Source organism: Sceloporus undulatus, chromosome 5 (assembly GCF_019175285.1).
Source record: "Sceloporus undulatus isolate JIND9_A2432 ecotype Alabama chromosome 5, SceUnd_v1.1, whole genome shotgun sequence".
NCBI lineage: Eukaryota > Metazoa > Chordata > Lepidosauria > Squamata > Phrynosomatidae > Sceloporus > Sceloporus undulatus.
Genome location: NC_056526.1, coordinates 35,104,080 through 35,124,486, shown reverse-complemented (window position 1 = coordinate 35,124,486; position 20,407 = coordinate 35,104,080). Strand labels below are relative to the sequence as shown.

Here is a 20,407-nt window from a genome sequence, read left to right as displayed (position 1 = left end):
AGGCATAGACAGGTGCTGTCAAGGCAATCTTTATGTCTGAGAATAATCATGCTAGCACTAACAAGGTTTTACAGTCCTAAAACTTGTGTATGTACACCTGTTAGCAGAATGTGCAACATCTTCATTCAGGATTAATGTCTCACAAATGCCTATGCTCAAGTGTCAATGTGACCCACAAATATTTCTACAGACTGTTAGACGTTTTATGTCTACAATTACATTCAGCTGTATGCTGCAAGCATCCTGCATAAACAATTACCTATCAGATGCATTCAAAAAGAACTGAGAGAAAGTACAAACAGATTCCTCAAATACTAAATATAAGTGAGAGACAAAGATTTACTCTTTTGCATGAACCCTTAAACAGAGGGGTTTATACTTCTCAAGCAAGTCCTTCAGGGCTTGCAGTTTATGCATGAGCTGAGGTCAAGGCACAACTGTTTTGTCAACAGGTGCTAGCATCTTGAGTATGTGAATGAAATTATTTTCCTTAATAGCTTCACATTCTAGATCCCAGCGGGAAAAGATGGAAGGGAACAGGCCTGAACACATTGCTTACAGATATGCTTTTTCAGTAAGCACAATGAGCCTCCCCACATCTGCCGTCCTTACTCATACAATAGAAACTATCATAGCACATGCTGTGACTACAACAGCTGCTAATTTTTGCAACCCAACATATCTTTATTCAGAAGCCACTTTCCCCATATTCACTACCAAGGAAGTGAGGAAGAGAATGTAGCCTTTTGTTTCTTTTATTTGATAAAGAAGGAACATGAAACAACCCTTGAGTGCTGCTCCACTCTAATGGCACTGTGTACACACAGCCGTGCCAATGCGGTGACATGAACACTGTGCCACCAATGGGAACAACAGGACTTGAAGCCCCATGGATTTTGCTACCCATGCCAGGTGTGTGTGTTCAGAATGGAACCCCCACAGATAGAAAGAGCTAACTGTATGAATTTTCAGTCACTGGGTTCAATATACATTTAACAAAAAAGGGACTTAGTGGCAGTACTCCACCTATGCATAGTTAGCAATATATAGCTTGAGATCTGCACAATACACTCAAATGAAGCTGGGTTAAATCCACATGGCATGATAGGAATGTCTAAGAGACATACAGGAGTTTAGCTTCTCTTTAACAGTACACTATACAACATGTCAGATCTTCACAAATAGTAAAGCAACAGTGCAAATTGCACAGATCCACATTTTTATTTCTGAAACTATTATGTATAGGTCATCTTTCAAAGTCGTGGTAAACAGCTGTATTTTCAGTTCCCTTTTGAGCTCTGGCTGTCAGTTATTCCCAAATGTTTCCCACAGAGTGTAAGCAGAGCACCCACAGGGTAAACTAAGTTATCAAACAGAGCTGGCCACTTCTCCCCTGAAGGAACAAATGAATTATAAATTCAGAGACACAGATATATTTCAATCATTTAATTATTTTTTTAGTCTTTTGTATGAATTCAGGCATCTGCTATCCAAGCAACGACTGCAGCAAGCTATAGAAAATTCCAAAATTCTTAGCTCATCCTTTCTCTGTTTCCCCTTGCCCCCTTTACAAAGAGCCAGGCAGCCTGACGACTGATTCAAGGACTTTCAAGGTCTTTGGCCCATCTTCTTCAGCGTGCGGTTCAGCTGGAAGAGAGACAGGCATCTAATTACAAGAGAATTAGTGAGGGGGCAGGGAGAGAACACCCACATACAGCCATACCCTTTTGTGTCACAGCCCCAATTATGCAGGCCCTAATCAAGTGCTTGCATATCTTGCCAGAATGCTGAGCTCAGTTATGTGGAGAAATTAAATATGACCCACAGACTCCCTCAACCTAGGTGGAGAGACCTGAGGTCAAATCACAGCACTCAGTGGTAGTCTGCATAATCATACAAGTTACAAAGAATTTAAAGAATATTTCATATAAGATCGGCAGTTATAAGATTCTTTAGAGTTTTATCATTCTCAAGAGATGTTTAGCCATCTTCTGTCCCAAAATAAAACCCATAAAGCAAACAAATTCTTTTGACATTCTCAGTTAGGAAAAATGAAAGCCAGAATAAAAGAAGTTGCACAAATTCTGCACCTATGGATTCAGGATTCTTCCTCCGAGGCTTTCTGCCTATTAAGCAGCTTTTCACAAATGTAAGTAGGACTATCTGCCCCATCCCAACACATCATACAGTCGGCCCTTGCCTTAGGCAGGGGATCCATTCAGGACCACCACCACCCCCGCATAAGGGAAAAACCGAGTATGCTCAAGTCCTGTTGGAAGTAATGGGGCTCGTACCTGCAGCATGGCATGCGTGCCACAGGTGCACACTCCATTATTTCTTCCGGGGCATGTCAGCGTTTTTTCCAGAATGGCGTCCAGCATATGCTAAAAGCCACGTAAGGCACGCCAGCATATAACGTGGGTGCGCTGTACCTTAAATCATTAACTCAGTGCTACATATTCCCTATTCCTTATGTACAGTACTTCCTTAATATAGCCAGCACTTAAATCTGTAACATTACTGCTGTCTTATGAAATTTTTCTGCATCCTTATTGTTAATAATGACAAAACATACAGTATTCCAGGTCTTCAAGCAGTCATCTTCTCTTCATGGCTAATCAGGAATAGTATAAAAGTGACCAAGCTGACTGGGGTAAAGGAAGGCTAGAGTACTTGATCCAATGACATTACAACCAGCATAGTAACCAAGTGGACAATAGCAGCAGGCAAGTCCATTCTTCTGCAACCAGGGTAGAAACTGGCTATGAAATCTGGGAGTTGCACTCCAAAGTAGTATTTATTTATTTATTTGGTTATTGAATTTCAACTCCACCTTTCTCCTAGGATGGAATCTTAGATGACTTCAAGAAGTTTAAAATAAGATTAAATTAAAAATCTTATTTTACAAAATTTAAAAAATAATTTAATGTATTAGAAAACCATACTCAAAACAATTTAAAATATATTTACTAATAGATTAAAAAATAAAATACAGCACACCAATTTACACACACACCCTATGGCTATATAATAATTCCAAACTCTGGAGGGAAATGCAGTTCTCTGTCCTCTGTCAGTCACCATCAGCCCAGTAACACTTTTGCTGATTAGTAATTTTTTTAACGGAATTATTTTGTAAGGCAGCTCCAGATGATGCCCACTGAGCACTCAGAATGGTAGTCTTATTTTATTTAAGTTTTTTTAACTCTATTCTTTAGCTCAAAAGGCTCTCAGAATGGCAAAAAGGGGGCAAAAACAGAGGAAAGAGAGGAAGACATATTTTAAATGTGTTACCTATGGATTTTAATATGTTACGTAACGTAACTTCTGGAAGCCACCTTAGGTGATGTCTGTTCTTATAGCTGGTACAGAAACAGTTCAAGTAACCAGGGGAAGTAGCTTTAATTGAGGACAGCTAAAGGATTTTAAAAAAGGCTTTTCTTTTCTTCTCTCCCTCTACTCTGCAGTGTCTTCTACTCACAATTCCATGCTCTCTGCTTCATTGTCATGCAACTCAAATAAGAATTAACCTTTTAGATAAAAAAGAATTCTATGGCTATTTTTCACACACAGCTTTTCCATTCCTTCAGGTGGACATATAGTTAGAAAGTGCCCTCTGCAGGAGAGTTGGAGCAAGCACATTAGCAAGGAGACATAAGAGAACTCCTGCTCATACAAAGATGGCAGCAGTGCTATATATTTCTGGAATTTGAGGCAATTATGTTAAAGGGACATCACTTGTCATAACATTTCACATATTCCTGTACAGAAAAATGTGCCCTCCCCCAAATTGGACTAAAACTGTGAAGAAGACAAAAACAGTTTTATACTTGCATTCCATCAGATATTTTGGAAAAAGAACATCAATAAGAAATGAATTTTCTATATTTGTATCTATATCTATCTGTATATCTCCACCCATATGCATCTACACATATATATTGAATAAATCTGTCCTACTTATACATCTGTCAACTTACCTCCTCGAACTTATGGATCTGACGAATGAAGAAATCCCCATAGCGGCGAGCAACCTTTGTATCTGCAATATGAATCATATCCTGCCAAGAGAGAATCAAAGATGAGGGGCTCAGACCTACTAGCAGGGAACTGCTGCAGATTAAATTCACTCTAACCTAGGATTAGGGTGGATTTTCCACAATGCTTTCCTCATACTAAAGCAACAACAACAGTGCAATTTATCCATCATAATCACTGCTTAAGCCATGATGCTGTACATGTATTCAACTATCTCGAGCAACTCACTCTTATTCTAAAAAGAAAGAGGCAGGCAGGACTTCTGAAAGATATTGCAATCTCTTGTAGAGATATGTCTCCAATCTGCAGTGCAATTGCAGTTAAGCAGATGAAGACAGAGATTATTTTTATGGTCCATGTGTATATTTGCACTATCCACTGAAAGTACGATGTATTTTCAGGTGAATAATTGGGGGAAGTGGGGTTAATGAAAATAGCTGTATCTGTACCAGGTTTCTAGGGGAGCAAGAGAGAACAGAACTCTCAGGCAAGATTCAGAGAAGCCTGTAGCTTTGTTTTTGTTCTTCTTCTTTTTAGTGCTGTAGTTCTATATATGCAATTTTAGTTACACATAGATAACTTCAAAGGGTGGAGAAATTCTTCTTTTAAATCTTTGGCGGGGTAGAAACCGCCCAAAAAGGGTAGTCTGCCCATGCCTTGTTTTGCTGCGCAAGTAAGCTGCAGTGGACAAACTGCACGGCTTCCTTGTGCAGCAAAAAGAACCTGCAAAAAGCATGTTCTTTTCCTGGCGCACTTGCGACGCCCAAGTGGGCCAATGGCGCACTCACGACGTGACAAGTGCGCCGCGACCGTCGCGTCAAAATGGCAGCACCCATCTGTACAAGGCGCCGCCATTTGGACATACGGAATATGTGCTAGGGTTACGGGGCGTCTGTAAGTAATGCCCCAAGGCAACCCTAGCACGTATTCCTTACGTGCTAAAAGGCCCATCTGTACTGGGCTTTTATTAGAGGTTTATTAACAGAATGAATGACAATCTGTCAGGGAACTTTCAGCTGTGGATTGCGTGAATCAGTAGGGTGTTAATTAAATTACTTCAAGGTACCTACCAACTGTACTATTCTGCAATTCTAGGAAGCTGATGATATGTTAAGATAATGTATCTCTCATGGTTTGTGAAACTATCGGTCATATATGTGTAGCATCCTTACAATTTTAGGGTTAATTTCTATTCTAAGGCATCAGTAAATGAAGAGTGCATTCCTCCTTTAAGATACCAGTGGTGCCAAGAGTCAGGTGTTCTGTGAGCCATACAATGTGACAAGTCTGAATATTGCACATTGCTCATAACAATGGAGAGGAGTGAACTGAAAGATATTAGTGGACAGACCTTGTCAATGTAGAAGTCCACCTCAGATGCTGACTGGAACTCCCCATCCAGGGCAGAGATGCCACTTGTCCAGACAAGGTTCTTCATCTTGTGTTTGAAGACCAACAATTGGATGCGGAACTCCTGCTCGGTGAGGTCCAAGAAGCCAGCAAGCTTGGCAACAGGCATGGTGGTGTAGAGCTTGAGGAAACTGCGGATGGTGGACAGTTGAGCCTGTTGCTGGACTTCAGCGGCAAAGACCTTCAGCTGCTGCAGGAAAGGCTCTTTGTGGTAGTTGGGATGCATATTGTCATAGTTGGGAACCACAGGTGAGAGGAACTTGGGACAAGCATAGCTGAACAACTCCTCATATACCTGGGGGTCACCCTTTTGCATACGTAGCATCTTGTCTCCATACTTCTCTCGGAGCTGCAAGTGAATGCTTTCATCTATGCGCATAGGGTACATAGTGAGAGCAATGGCCAAAAGAGCATGCATCTGCTCATTTTGCTTGTTAATCTGCAAGACAACAAGTGATCTCATTAGGAACATGCAATTCCGAATACTTGGATGGCACATGAAAACAAATTCAGCACCATAGCAAGATCAAGCAACTCCAATCTTAATTTAATTCTTACTTCGGCCACAAGTTCACAGGTAGTCTGACACTCTGCCTGAATTTTCAGAATTAAAATGAAAACTGACATGAGCCACCACACTCTATGGATGTAGACAGAAGTATAAGACCAGTCCTGTATTTCTATGGTTCAAGGCCTAGCCACTCTTGATGTGACTATTGGTTTAATGTAATACTGGAAATGTCAACAAAGACTTGGAATAATATTATTATGGCAGCTACACAAGCTGCTAGCCTTGAGACTACAAGTTGCAAAATGGAGATAATATTAATACTACCCTATTATGCAGTTTACCATAACATACATTAAATGCTTAACAGAAGTACTGATATCGTTCACCTGTCCTCAGTATTAATTCATTTGCTCCTTCAAGACCAATTCTGTACCCCAAGTGCCCCAAAGACACAACTTGCCATGTTTTTTGAAAAATGAGCTTTAAAAGCAGCCCTACAAGAAAATAGGATCGAAGACAGTTTTGTAAAACTAGAAGCAGTAGGACTCTATGGGAAAAATGATGGATTTTATACCATTGCATTTTTGCCAATGTAACATGTTGCTAATACAGGTGCCCCTCCAAGTCTGCGAACTTGAGATCTGTAGACTTGAAAATCAATGGAGGAGTGACTGTCATTAACGCCAATGGGGCGCACACCTGTGACATGCACTCCACATGCACACGCCCCATTCAAGCCTATAGGGCTTGAATATGCGCAAGCTTTGGAACTCACAAGGGGTCCAGAATGGATCCCCTCCAAGTGCCAACTGTATATCTTAGTGGCAAAGTACACCAGGCTCCAAAGAGGAGACTCACTACATTAATAAACAGGACAAATGTTTGGTCAGCTCAGAAATAAGAATTAGAGCCAACCTTTAAATTATATAACTACAGTGAAAAGCAGAACATAAAAGTAGATCAGAGGAGAAGAGACACAAGGTCAAATTAGCAAAAAAGAAGCTCGAAGATTGAATTCTATTATATCTGGGACAGACTATATGGGGCCAGGAAGAAACTTGCTTCTAGAAAATGTGATCAGTTACATTTTGGACGAGTTTGACGTGGAGCTTAGAAGGTCAGTTAAGCCTGTAGCTGGAAAAGGATTAACCTGAGTACTACTTAATATATTCATATGTAACAATCTGGAAGAAACAAACAGGTGTATTTCTACACAGGCTTGCATCAATACAAGTCCAGGTCACTGCTTCTGAGTAGACACAGAAAGGACTGACCAGTATGTTCCAAAGGAAGAAACCAGCAGTGTTAACAAAGTAGTTAGAAACAGAAAGCTTTGCAAAGAGAGGTGTTCAAGCATTACATAGGAGGAAAATGAATTTAATGCTTCTTACCATCTCATATTTGTATGTTGTCCTCTGAAACATGCTCTTGGTTCTCTGAATATACAGGAGGATATTGGCAAAGACACGAATGGCATCTTGGTAGCGTCGCATCATGAGGTATGCAAAACCCACATAATAGTAGGTAGTGACCTGACATTCTGGCACTCGTGAATACATACTCTGGGAAGAGAAGGAGAAAGATTGCAAGAAGGCAAGATTCTTTTCACGGTCATGAAACAATCAAACAATTATTGAGAACAGCTCCCCCCCCCCCCTCAAAATATATTATGGAAGGGTCTTGCTCCAAGTTCCTTTTATTAGAAAGGGCAGATTCACAAGATCGGGACTTTTTTGATGGTCACCTTGAAGTAATGTGACAGAGGACTTCTGTATCTTTTCAAACCAGAATTACAATACAATATACCATTTTATCCTAACTGCTTCCAACGGCAGACATATTAGCCTGTCCCAGCAATACAGTAGGTCTAGAGTTGGTTAGAGACTGATGGAAAACAAAGTCCAACAATATCTGGAGGGCGGCCCATTCCCTATCTCTGTAATAAAAAGACCTGTGACACTTTAAATTTTAACAAGCTTATTCTGGGCCAGAGCATAGGCAGGAAAAAGTGGCTCAATCCTGCTTTTTCCAAAAGCGACTTGACAGCCCACTGCCCACATAGCTTGTTGCCAAGATGGGCTGAACACCCACAGGCAGTCTGAACAGCATGGTGTTAAGCCGTGACACTTGGTAATTTTTTTTATTGCCTCTCCACCATGCATGCACACTGTGGTTCAAACACGCTGACTGTGACCTCCAAGTACCTCCTGCATCCGCCCAGATTCCTTCTCATTGCATGACCACCCCTTCAATCAGCCACACAGTCACATGTGCAATGTTCTGCCCATACAGGGCATTGGTGCACCGGTATGCAAGTGATACATTGTGCTTTGCCAATTATGGAGGCCCCTCCCAATACAATCCCCTTCACCCCATACCCCCCACTGGACTGTCTGGTTTGTGTGTATTGTAATTACATCCATTGGAAGTGTTGCACTTTCATTTATTTGCTTTGCAGTTCTGCATCGGCGCCAGGCTGTTTATACACATGCACGAAAATGCACATTTTCAGAACTAAGCTGGAGTCCCCCGGCTTCTTTTTGTTCTGTTTTTTAGCTCCAGAGTGCAACTTCGTTCTGCTTTCCTTGCTTTGGAGGCATGCACCATATAAACAACCTGCCTTCAAAAGGAGCTGGATACTGCTTTATTTTGCCCATCTGTTTCACCCCTCTGGCATACTTAAACTATTAGTCTGGGAAGTAATAGCAAATTATCATGCTCTAGTTTCATGGTGTGTATTTTAAGCTCCTATAGTCATAATGTAAAGGCACAATTGGTTGTCTCAATGCTAACTTGCTTGTATAGACACAATCTTCACGTTTTATTTGAAATGGGATGTCCAATGTTTATGGGTTTGTGGGTTTTTTTTTTTTAAAGAATAACATGGCAGTGAGGATAAAAACATAGTAGGATAGCTAAAAGGTAGCATGTGAAATGTCATATTTCTAGGCTGACCTCTCCAGAAAAGACATGACTTTGATCCTCTAAATGACATCAATGGAGACAAAAATGGCATCACTGAGGATATCAATGGATGAACTAGCACTTAGGTTCTTGAGAATACAAACTATATATAGGAAAGGAAACAATGGGACAAGACAGAAGCTGTCCTAAAACAGCAGAGCCTTTCAAGAAACTCTTTGGATATTTATGAATACCTCTATATAGTACAGATAGTTAGAATTCTAAAGTAACCAAATTTCTGAGCTACACCTCAAATTATGTATACAACTGTATGAAATGACCATGTACAGTATCCACTCATCATACAATGAACCTCTATGCAGAACTCTTAAATGCAGGATCAAAGGAGGTATATGACATGCATGATAGTGAAGGAAGAACTATGTCAGGACTTCATCAGCTGCCCAATTCTTTTTAAATACTCGAGGACTAAATACTAAATCTTTTTTTTTTTAAATACTCCAGAACAGAGAAAGCTTACTTATAAAGATGTTCTCTGTTAACACTATAGCAGCTGTTACCTTCTTGTTAAGCTCAATGTTTTCCAGGACCTTGATGGCTTGGTAATAATCACCCAACAGTGAATGGAGGCGCAGCAGACCCACAAGACTGAAATAGCCCAACATCTTGTAGAGTGAATGGCGGCCATACTCTCCAGCCACACTCTCAGGATCACCTAGTGAGAGGAAAGAGAGAGGAATGAAAGGATCACAATGCAATCTACCAGAGAATAGGGGGAAAGATTGCAGTGTGTTATCTTGGTCAGATTCATGTCAGTTAGACTTCCCATACAGAACCAGCTATTGGATAATAGTTTAACTAGACTGCAACATCAAGAATTCAAAGTATAATAACAGGAATTTTCTCAGAGTTTAAGATACTGCTATTTTTATTATAGCACTGAACGAATACTGTGAAGGACATCGTAACATTTCAAGTAACTGCTACCCTCTGCTTTTGACCTTGCAGTTACAACATCTATTAGTACTATGAGAATGAAAGACTCTGCTTGATCGTACTCCTTTAGACATGCACAGCTTATTCTATGTTTTACACAGATACAATAGTTTGAATTAGGCTTATTTTTAAGTATACAAACAATCTAAGGCTATAGTCCTAATGTCATTTAATAATGGTCCAAAACATACTGCAGAAATAATCCAGTTTGAGACCACTTTAACTGCTGTGGCTCAGTGCTACAGAATCCTGGGAATTGTAGTTTATTGTGGCACCAGAGCTCTCTGAAAGAGAAGGCTAAATGTCTCACAAAACTACAGTTCCTAGAATTCCCTAGCATTGGGCCAAGGCAGTTAAAGCAGTCTCAAACTGGATTATTTCTGCAGTGTGTTCTGAACCAATGTCTCATTGAACACAGTAAAACTTATTTCTTAGGAAATATTACTTAGGAAATACTATTACCTGGATGGAACTAACCCACAATATTTGATCTTGAACATACATTTAATACAATCATAATACAGTGTTTCTTACAAACTGAGCCAAGCGTAAACTATGAAAGATGCCACAATAAACCACAACCATTAATGCTATTTGTTGAAAAACACACAACTCTTTTAATGGAGAACTTGCAATCTCTTGAAGTCTACTGTCAAGAAGGAATTGGGGAAATAAGATTACTTCTCGTTTACAAAGACCCATCTTCTTTTCCTCCTTACCTCCACTAGTATAAACCTCTAGCTGGCGATTGATGTTAGATTTGTCAACCAGGGAGTGCAACACATTGAGAACACCATGGACATTCCAGATCTTGGGGTTTGAACGCAAAAAATTAATTTCTTCCTCTGACTTCTTGGCTGTCTTGCAGCGATACTGGCTGAAGGACTGGAACTGTGTCAGGAGAAAAGGAAGATGGCAGAGAAAATTGGTCATTTATATGTGTACCTTGAATATTTTGCATACTGAAGTCTTACATAAATAATGAACGCGAATTAGGATAAGAATGGGTGGGGAAGGCCATTTATTAATGTACGTGCTAAAGATCTCCCTATATAGTGGCCCCTTGGTATTTGCTTGGGTTTGCTTCTAGGACCTCTGGTAGTTACCAAAATCCATGGATGCTCAAGTTCCATTATATATAATGGCATAGTGAAATGGTGTCCCTTACATAAAATCAAGGTTTGCTTTCTATCTTTTTGAATATTTTCAAGCTATGGATGCTCAAACCCTCAGATAAAGAATCCGTGGATATAAAGGGCACACTGTTAATCACAAAAAGGGCATCTTAAAGGTTAAGGTATTTGTACTAGAAAACTTGACGAAGTTTTCTATGTTAACAATGGCCCAAAATACACTGTAGAAATATTCCCATTTGAAACTGCTTTAACTGCCCTAGCTCAATGCTAGATAATTCTGGGAACCATAGTTTTGTGAGACATTTAGAATTCTCTGTCAGACAGCTCTGGTGCCATAATAAATTATAATTTTCAGGATTCCCTAGCACTGAGCAGGGGCAGTTAAAGTGGTCTCAAATGGGATTATTTGTGCAGTGTGTTTTGGACCTATATGTCTAACTGCAGCAATAAAAATTTATCAGGGAAAGAAAACAGCTTAAGATGAACAGAAATCAAAACTTGAAGAAACTACTTGCAACAGGGAAGTAATCTTCAGTCCATCCATATTAAACATCTCCAAAATAATAGATTTTTCTGTTCAGTACATTGATATTCTATCTAGATTAGATCAAGGAAAAGCTAGACTGCAACCCTATACCAACTGACAAAAAAGTAAACCCAATGCCTCAATGAAACGTACTCTCAGGTAAACGTGTATAAGATTGTAACTTGTCTTCCTCAATCTGGTGTCCTCTCTCTTCACTGGACTGAAACTTCAGTCCAAGTGAATTGTTGCCCTATTTATAGATGTCTGGGAAGTATGCTGAAAGCCAGGTAGCAAAGGATAAAAGTCCTAAGCTCAAGATGATTGGTTCCCCAATTAGAGATGTAAAATTTCTGGAAATTTTGAACCCATGAGAAAGCTTTTTCCCCCAGACAAAATCAGACATTTTGGAAATTTTTTAAGAAGGGTTATTAGCATCCTTTACAGATCGAAATTCACTGTGTTGCTTTAGGAATATAAGATATATAATGATACAATTTTGTTTGCATCATTATATATCTTATATTCCTAAATACATTTATGATAAAAGATAAATGTATCATATCTGATATATTAAAATTACAGTCCATTTGTTTAAATTTTCAGTCAGACAATAGCTACAAACTGAATTCTGATTTAAAAAATTGGTTGCAAATAGAGCTACAAGGTCCTGAACTGTAACATCTATGGTTTTGGCACTTTATTCGGAGCAGGCACAAAATCAAAACAAGAGGAAAGAATCAATGCTAATATAACAGATAAAATGGTTTTGTTGCCTTTAGTTTTCCATCGTGTCAGTAAAACAAAAAGCTTTTACTCCTTAAAAAATAATTGAGGAGAGACTACCAAAACCAGAAATTGAAATCAGATACTGCACATAAAAAAATCTTCTTGTTGTATAGCTTCTAGAAATATTTTTGGGGAAGTGAATATAGATTCACTTCCTTTAAACATTTTATTCCTCACTCTGAAATAAAATTCTCCAAAATACAGTTTTAATTCAACTTCTTTTTCAATTTTCAATTTTTTCTGGTAGAAAAAAACCTTCAAAAATACTTTCCCCCTAAATTTTTCTGTTATAATCCAGGTTGTCAAATCTCTATCTAAACCTATTATGAAGCCTTCTACATATACTATCAGCATGCATGTCAAGATGGTGCTATAAATTTTTTAAAAACCTTTCTTCCCCTTAGGGTTGCCATAAGTCAGAAATGACTTGAAAGTGCACAACAATAACGTTTAATTTTTTTAAAAGGAGGATATTGGATAGGTATAACCTCAGCAATAACCCAGTGTACCTGATATATGAATTCATCAATAATATCCCAGAGCCATTGGTTGGGCAGTTCCAGAGGAGCTGGGCCATCTGCATCTAAAGGAATACATTGACAAGAAATTTATAATGTTAGAACAGAGGTGGGAAACTTCGGGCACGGGGGCCAAATCTATATCAGTACCTAATGATAAATCAATAATACTATTAGTTCATTATTTTAATGCCGGGTTTAGAATAAATACCCTTCAGCATACAAAGATTATTATGTCTAGAATGCTTACTACTATTATATTATTAATTGGCATTATCTCCTATCTTTCCCCTGAAGTTACTTAGGAAAAAATATGGCTAAACAAGATGCCATAAAAGGTCTTGATTTTAATAATAGAAGTTACAAATTCAAATTGGAATATTAAGAAAAATAATTCTGTACAGAGAGAAAAGAGATGGATTTTTAAATTATATGATAACATAAGCAAAGCAGCTGTCAGGCAATAAAATGTCCCAATGGTAGTAAGAAACAAATCAAGGCGATAGAACTGGGAAGCTAAATTCATTAAATGTCACTCCTAGGACACACATAGTTATTTTCACATCAATATATATTACATATAATAATTCTAGGAACTTACTGAGAATATAGTTGAATAGACTGCAGTAATTGTAGTAAGACTCAAATCTCTGTTCCAAAGATGGACCACCCTGCAATAAAACAAAAAGTGTGATTACGGTAAACAAGCTTAGTTGTTCAGCTGACGAGGGGCCCAGAACATAGCAGCAGCTTTAAACGGCTTCAAGCCGGCTTGGAGCATGATGTTTACCTGTGCCATGTCCCTAAACTGTGTTGGCGATTACATGCCAGGCGGCTTCAGGGCAACTTGGGGGCATTTAGATGCCACACACCACCAAACCTGCTGGAAGCCAGCTGAAGCTATGATGGGTCAGCTTCAATCCACCCCAAATAGGAGCAGCTCTTTGCAGCTCCAGTTTGTGTCGGATTCTGGCTGGATTCGAGCTGTGGTGTGCAGTTGCTGCGGCCCCAATCCAGCTTTGTCGGGGCAGCTTGAAGCCCCCCCTTTGAGGCGGCTTGTTTCACCCATGGGTTTCAAAAGAATGGCTATGTGACATATGGGTATCCCCTAATGAAGGCAAATCCAAAGTTCCAATGCAGGCAAAACAACTCTGGTTTCTGTTAGGGATAACCTAAAGATACTCACGCTAACTTTTGCATAGATGTGTCTGTAATACAGTTCCTTGTATAAAATAAGAAAAACAGCATCTACAGGGAAGGAAGAGAAATTTACTTCATTTTAATTGCCAGCAAGCCATCTTTTCAATGAGTTCTCCAAGGTGGTTGGCATACTTTATAGTGAGGTGAGCAAGATCTGGAGGGCACACACAACTCTAATGTAGCTAAGAGGGCCTCACTTGTCCCCATTCAACTGTACACACACCCCCAAAAGGCCTTTAAACCCTCTAAGGGCTATGAGGGCAATTTCACCGTGTTTTCACTCCATCATCTGAGTTTTAAGGGATGTACAGACCACCCCTGAAGGGGCAGGCTGCAGCCACCTCCATCTTTGCCAGATCGGGGCTGTGGCAACTGCATGCTGCAGCTCCGCTATGACCTTTCTGTGGCGCAAAAAGGAGCCGGAAAAAGGGTCACAGCTTTACGGTGCTCCTTTGGCACTGTGTCATGTAGAACACAGTACCAGAGGAGTGCTGTGATGTCGGCACATGCCCTGTTCATGCTCGCACGCACACACACCATTCAAGCCTATGGGCTTGAATACTGGCGAGTCTCCATTTTTTTGGGGGGAAGGATCCCATCAAAACGGAGGGGAGGGCCAACACTGTGTGTGTGTGTGTGTGTGTGTGTGTGTGTGTGTAATAGCAAACCACAAATAGGCAAATATTTTCAGGTAGTGCTAGATGGATAATGATAAGTTATGTACTAAAAGGAATCTCTCTCATTGGACTACCTTTCATTTCAAAACAAAAATTCATTAGCTGTGCAACCTCCTTCAGCCCAATTAAAACAACAGCAATTCCATACTAAAACCAAGCAATTTTTGGCTCACCTAAGATACAGGCCACCACAAACTTTCCTTAAGGCAAGCAGTGTTTTGTCAGCTTGCCAGAGAAGAAAAACAGAAGATACTTACCATTTCCAACTTGTGATGCAATCGCCTCTGCCTCTGGCCATGGTGTATTTTTAAAGAATCTTTCTGTCAGTTTGGTCCAGCTACAATACATATAAAAGTTGACATGACAGGTCAAAATATACCCAAGGGCAGTAGACATTAATTCTATCTTATTGTTGTCGTGTCCCTTCAAGTCAATTCCAACCTACGGTGACTTTAACGCAACCCTATCATGGGGTTTTCTTGGTAAGATTTGTTCAGAGGAGGTTTGCCACTGCCTTCCCCTGAGGCTGAGAGAGTGTGACTTGCGCAAGGGCAACTACTGGGTTTCATGGCCGAGCTGGGATTTAAATTCTGGTCTCCAAAATCACAGTCCAACACTCAAACCACTACACCACACTGGCTCTTAACTCTATCTACTGCATCTCATGTTATCTTTTCCTACTTTTTAATCAAGACAACTTAAGTAAGGTTCACTCATTTTCTGGAAGGAAGAAGTCTTCCATTTAATCAGCAGTTCAGCTGATTTACTTTTATGCATATATTTAAAAAAACAAACAAACAGAAGAGCTCCCTTCAGAATGGAGTGAGGAAAACAAACTTTTTCCCCCCAGAAAGACCCTAATTCAGTCCCTGACACTACCAATGAGGAACTCTGATAGCTTGGCTTAAAAGAATGTTCGCTAGAGATCTGATTGCTTAATGGTAAAGAGAACTAGACTCAGTAGACCAACCAGGCACTTCCTTACCAAATCCGCTACTACTTCCTAAGTTAATTCATAAATAAATAGTTATGGATCTCTCAGCCATTTTGCAATTTCTCTCTAGAGTCATTACAAGAAATTGAATAGCATAAGGAAGTCCTAACATCTACTGTGAGAAAAATAAAACCATACCTGTTTTCATAGATGTCCTGGATTTCATATACCTTCTGGTCAATGACATCACTTGATACACGACTGGCCTGCAGCTCATACACTTTCTGGTCAATCAGATCAGACACAGTTTTATGGAAGTATTGGATGAAGTTTTTTATCACCTCAGGAATCACTTGATAGGTTTGTTGTTCATATTGTCGTTCATATGCTAAATCCTGTTTGGGATCTCCTGTGAGATACAGCCACGATATTAAAAAACAAAATGTGAAGGCATAAAACATGTACGGTTTGCATCCCAATCTTAGAAGCCCTATTTTTCTCTATCAGTATCTATTTTATATATTTAATTCTCCCCAAGTTTTCATACATGTTACTACGGAAAATATTAAATCCCAAGAACGAGCAATAAAAAAGGGTATAAATTATTTATTTTGATTTGGGGACATTAAGTTTAGTAAAGTAAGAGGTTCTCAGCTTCAATACGCACCCCATGAAAACAGCTGAAATACTAGTGACACATGTAACACTTTACAAGAATACAACCCAGCTCCCTGATCATAAGTCATTTAATCAAAATTTCTTAGTTCTGGTTTCCAAACAGTTGTTTTTTGTATCTTCCTATTGCTTACTACAAACAAAAGGTGGCAAAATAAGGAGAAGCAAAATAACTGGTTAGAACTTTCTACAAAGTTGCCAAATTCAGTACAAAACAATGCTCATTTCTTTAAGAGTAAACAGAAGTTTCCAGAGCTGCTGAAACAGTATATCAGTTCTGGAGAGCGGCACCAGCCTTCCTTTATTAAATCCAGCCACTTCAGCTGCTGTATAGTGCACAAGAAAGAGTTGGAGTGCTATTTTACTAGGCTTGCCAGATTGAAAACTGACAAGAGCTCGTGTACCTTTAATGACAGCACAGCCATGGACATTTCAGCAGGTGCTGCTTGCCATGTAAGCAGAGGAAAAACAAGACTTGCTGACTTGTTGATGCTTCAGAGAGATTCCAGTGAGAGAGGTTGTGTTTAAAGTAAGGAAGTTAAACCAAAAGATACTGTGATCTGTCTTGTGATGATTTTTCCTGTCACAATGCTGAACACAAATGACCTTATTAAAAATACTATTTCAGTTGATTCCTTAATAGTTATAGTTGCTGACACATATTTATACACATACAGATGGTGGTAAAAGGGTGGAAATAGGGCAAGGTGTTAGTGACCACATACCTTATGAGATTGGAAGGCGGAATCAACCTAGATCTTAAAGAAGGTCCCATTGTATAGGAAAAAAATATTATGTCTTAGCAAAACCATTAAAACAACAGGGGATCTCACCAGTTTTCACTCTGGCCACCCTATATTATAATCAGAAGAAGACTAGGAATAGGAAGTGCAGCCATGAAAGAGTTAGAAAAGATCCTAAAGACTAAGATATAAAGTGTGCCCTTGGAATCTGCTAGGGTTTGGTTCCCTTGTGGATACCATAATACACAGATGCTCGAGTCCTATTAAATATAATGGCGTAGTAAAATTATGTGCTTTATATCAAATGGCAAAATCAAGGTTTCCTTTTTGGAATTTATATATTTTAAAAATATATTTTCAAGCCATGAGTGCTTGCACCCATGGATACAGGAAGCAAACTATACAACTGGGCACTAAACTTAGAATCGTCCAAGCCATTGTATTTTCCATCATCATGCATGGATATGAGAGCTGGACAGTGAAGAAACCAGGCAGGAAGAAAATTAAATAATTTGAGATGCGGTGTTGGAAAAGAGTACTGGAAGTACCATGGACAGCCAAAAAAGAGAAACAAATGGGTCCTTGAACAGATCAGGCCCGAAATCTCTGTGGAAGCCAAGATGACAAAACTGAGGCTGTCATACTTTGACCACTTCAGAAGAAAGCATGACTAGAAAAGATAATAATGCTAGGAAAGATAGCGGGTAGGAAAAAGTGAGGAAGGCCACACACCAGAGGGCTAGACTCAATCAGGGAGGTCATGGGTCTGAATCCGCAAGAACTAAACAAAGCAGTGGAAGATAGGGGATCTTGGAGGTGTCTCACTCGCAGGATTGATATGAGTCAGGGTCAACTCAAGAGCAGTTAACAACAACCAACAAACCTTACACTTTAACCCTTGATTACTATGTGTCCTATCGAATGGCCAAGTACATCAAATTAGCTTTTGATAAAAAGAGAAACTTTTCAATTGTCTAGTGAGAAGACATAATCTGTATCCTATTTTATATGTTTTATAATTAATTTAACTATCCCATTTTAATTATGTTTTAATATGGGACCAGACTGTTTTACGGTTGTATGGAAAAGCCTTGTTGGCTAACGTAGAATAAACTTGAATGCCCCTTGAGGAAAACTATCCCTGGACAGTTGCTGTTGTTAACTGCCCTCAAATCGATCTCGACCCATAGCAACCTCTTGGATAAGACAGCTCCAAGACTCCATGACCTCTACTATTATGCTTAATTTATGTAAATTCATACCTATGACCTCTTTTATAGAGTCCATCTATCTGACATGTGGTCTTTCTCTCTTCCTGCTTCACTCCACCTCTCTTAGCATTATTGTTTTTTTCCATTGAGTCCTCCCGTCTCATGATGTGGCTGAAGTACAACAGCCTCAGTTTAACCATCAGAAAGTTCAGTGTTGATCTGTTCGAGGACTCACTTGTCTGTCTTTTTGGCCACCTATGGTATCCTCAGCACTTTTCTCCAGCACCACATCTGGAATGAAGTGATTTTCTTCCTATCCACTTCCTTAACCATTCAGCTATTCCATACATGGTGAAAGAGAAAACAATGGCTTGAACGATCCTAACTTTTATGCTCATCTGTATATCTTTACACTTTGGGATCTTATCCAATTCTTTCACAGCTGCCCTCCCCATTCTTAATCTTCTTCTGATTTCTTGAAGTCTTTGTTCTGCTCTATGTTTGATCCCAGGTATGAGAACTCTTTTTCTGTTTTCTATTTCCTCACTGCCTAAATAGTACTGCGATCAAAAATGGAAGAAAGGACTCACCGGTGTGCATATCATAATCCCCCGGATACGTATAAGGATCATAGGTGCCCTGGAAAGGTAGAAAGAGAGAAGTTCACTGTGTATGCCCTCAGCACAGGCTTAGGCTAGAAAGCAGGCAGGCAAGCTGCTTTCTGGCAGTGTTATTCAAACCGTTTTCAAATTGTGAATTGTAACTGATCCTTTTTTGGTGTGAATTGTTTTATTGCATGCAGATCTCATTTGTCCTTTTAATTGATAAAACACATCAGTTTAAAGGGGAAAATAAGATGTGCACACATTAGAACAATCTATGTCTGATGTCATTGCTTAATTATTGTTGTTCCCTGTCTTGATCCATGGGCAGAAAAATAGTATTATTATTATTACTATTATTGTAGAGAAATCTTATAGCACCTTTGAGACTATTTCTGCAGTGTGTTTTGGATCTTGCGTCTACTTCCTCAGACCAAATGCCCTCCCTGTCTGTGCCGAGGGGGGGGGGGTAGTAGTTATAAACTCTTGGATTGAGACTTTGATCCAGGTTCCAGCCTTCATTGGCTGAATCCGCACTGCAAAAATAATCAGGTTTGACACCACTTGAACTGCCATGTCTCAAGGCTATGGCATCCTGGGGATGGTAGTTTGTTGTGGCATCAGAGCTCACTCTGGTGCCACAACAAATGACCATTCCCAGAATGCCACAGACCTGAGCCAAGGCAGTTCAAGGTTTCAAAACACACTGCAGAAATAATCCAGGTTGACCCCACTTTAACTGCCTTGGCTCAATGCTAGGGAATTCTGGGGATTATAGTTTTGTGAGACATTTAGCCTTCTGTCAGAGAGCTCTGGTGTCACAATAAACTACAATTCCCAGGATCCTTCCTCGGAGTGTAGTGGAGTCTCCTTCTTCGGAGGTCTTTAAGCAGAGGCTGGATGGCCATCTGTCAATGGGGATGATGCTTTGAAAGAGAGTTCCTGCATGGCAGAATAAAGGGGTTGGACTGGGTGGCCCTTGCGGTCTCTTCCAGCTCTGCGATTCTATTGTTGTTGTCGTCGTCGTCGTGGCTGTTGTTATTTCCTCCTTCGCCCTCGCCTTCCTGCTTCGCCCCACAACCCAACCCTAGAGCAGCAGCAGCAGCAGCAGCATCGCCATCCTCCCTATCAAGAGGCCAGGGGCACGTGGCTCCTGCTGCTCCATGCCTGGTAGTGACCCCAGCCCCCGCCCAGCCCCGCGGGAGAGCGAAGGAGAGCCGAGGCCAGGGGTACCTCGTCGTAGTCTTCCATCCCGTAGGACATGGCGGGCCTCCAGGCGAGAGGGAGAACGACCGGAGCACCAGACCGGCAGGCGAGGGCTTTGAAGGAAAAGGAACGACTTCCGGTGAACACCTTGACGTCACTTCCGGTACAAACCGGAAGCCGGTGAGAAGACTCTTCGTTATTAATATGGGTCTCAGACTTGGGTCCGCCAAGCATTTTTTTAGACTTCAACTCCCAGAATTCCTGATAATTTGGCAAGATGGCTGGGGCTTCTGGGAGTTGAAGTCCAAAACAT

General features: G+C 40.1%; 1 protein-coding gene across 2 annotated transcripts; it reads right to left on the bottom strand.

Moving 5' to 3' along the window:
* Positions 1 to 1,431: 1,431 nt before the first annotated feature.
* Positions 1,432 to 20,343, bottom strand: EIF3L (eukaryotic translation initiation factor 3 subunit L). Of its 2 annotated transcripts, XM_042467603.1 has the most exons (13): positions 20,122 to 20,343; positions 18,877 to 18,925; positions 15,856 to 16,066; positions 14,981 to 15,060; positions 14,033 to 14,094; positions 13,448 to 13,517; positions 12,838 to 12,911; positions 10,600 to 10,771; positions 9,445 to 9,599; positions 7,351 to 7,521; positions 5,390 to 5,887; positions 3,981 to 4,061; positions 1,432 to 1,647 (listed from the first exon to the last, which is right to left on the bottom strand). In XM_042467603.1, the coding sequence occupies exons 1-13, from the start codon at positions 20,326 to 20,328 to the stop codon at positions 1,609 to 1,611; spliced, it is 1,869 nt and encodes a 622-aa protein (XP_042323537.1). In that variant the 5' UTR covers positions 20,329 to 20,343; the 3' UTR covers positions 1,432 to 1,608. The 2 variants fall into 2 exon arrangements, with proteins under 2 accessions (XP_042323537.1, XP_042323538.1); XM_042467604.1 differs by lacking the exons at positions 14,981 to 15,060; positions 18,877 to 18,925; positions 20,122 to 20,343 and having other exon boundaries at positions 15,856 to 15,934.
* Positions 20,344 to 20,407: the final 64 nt, after the last annotated feature.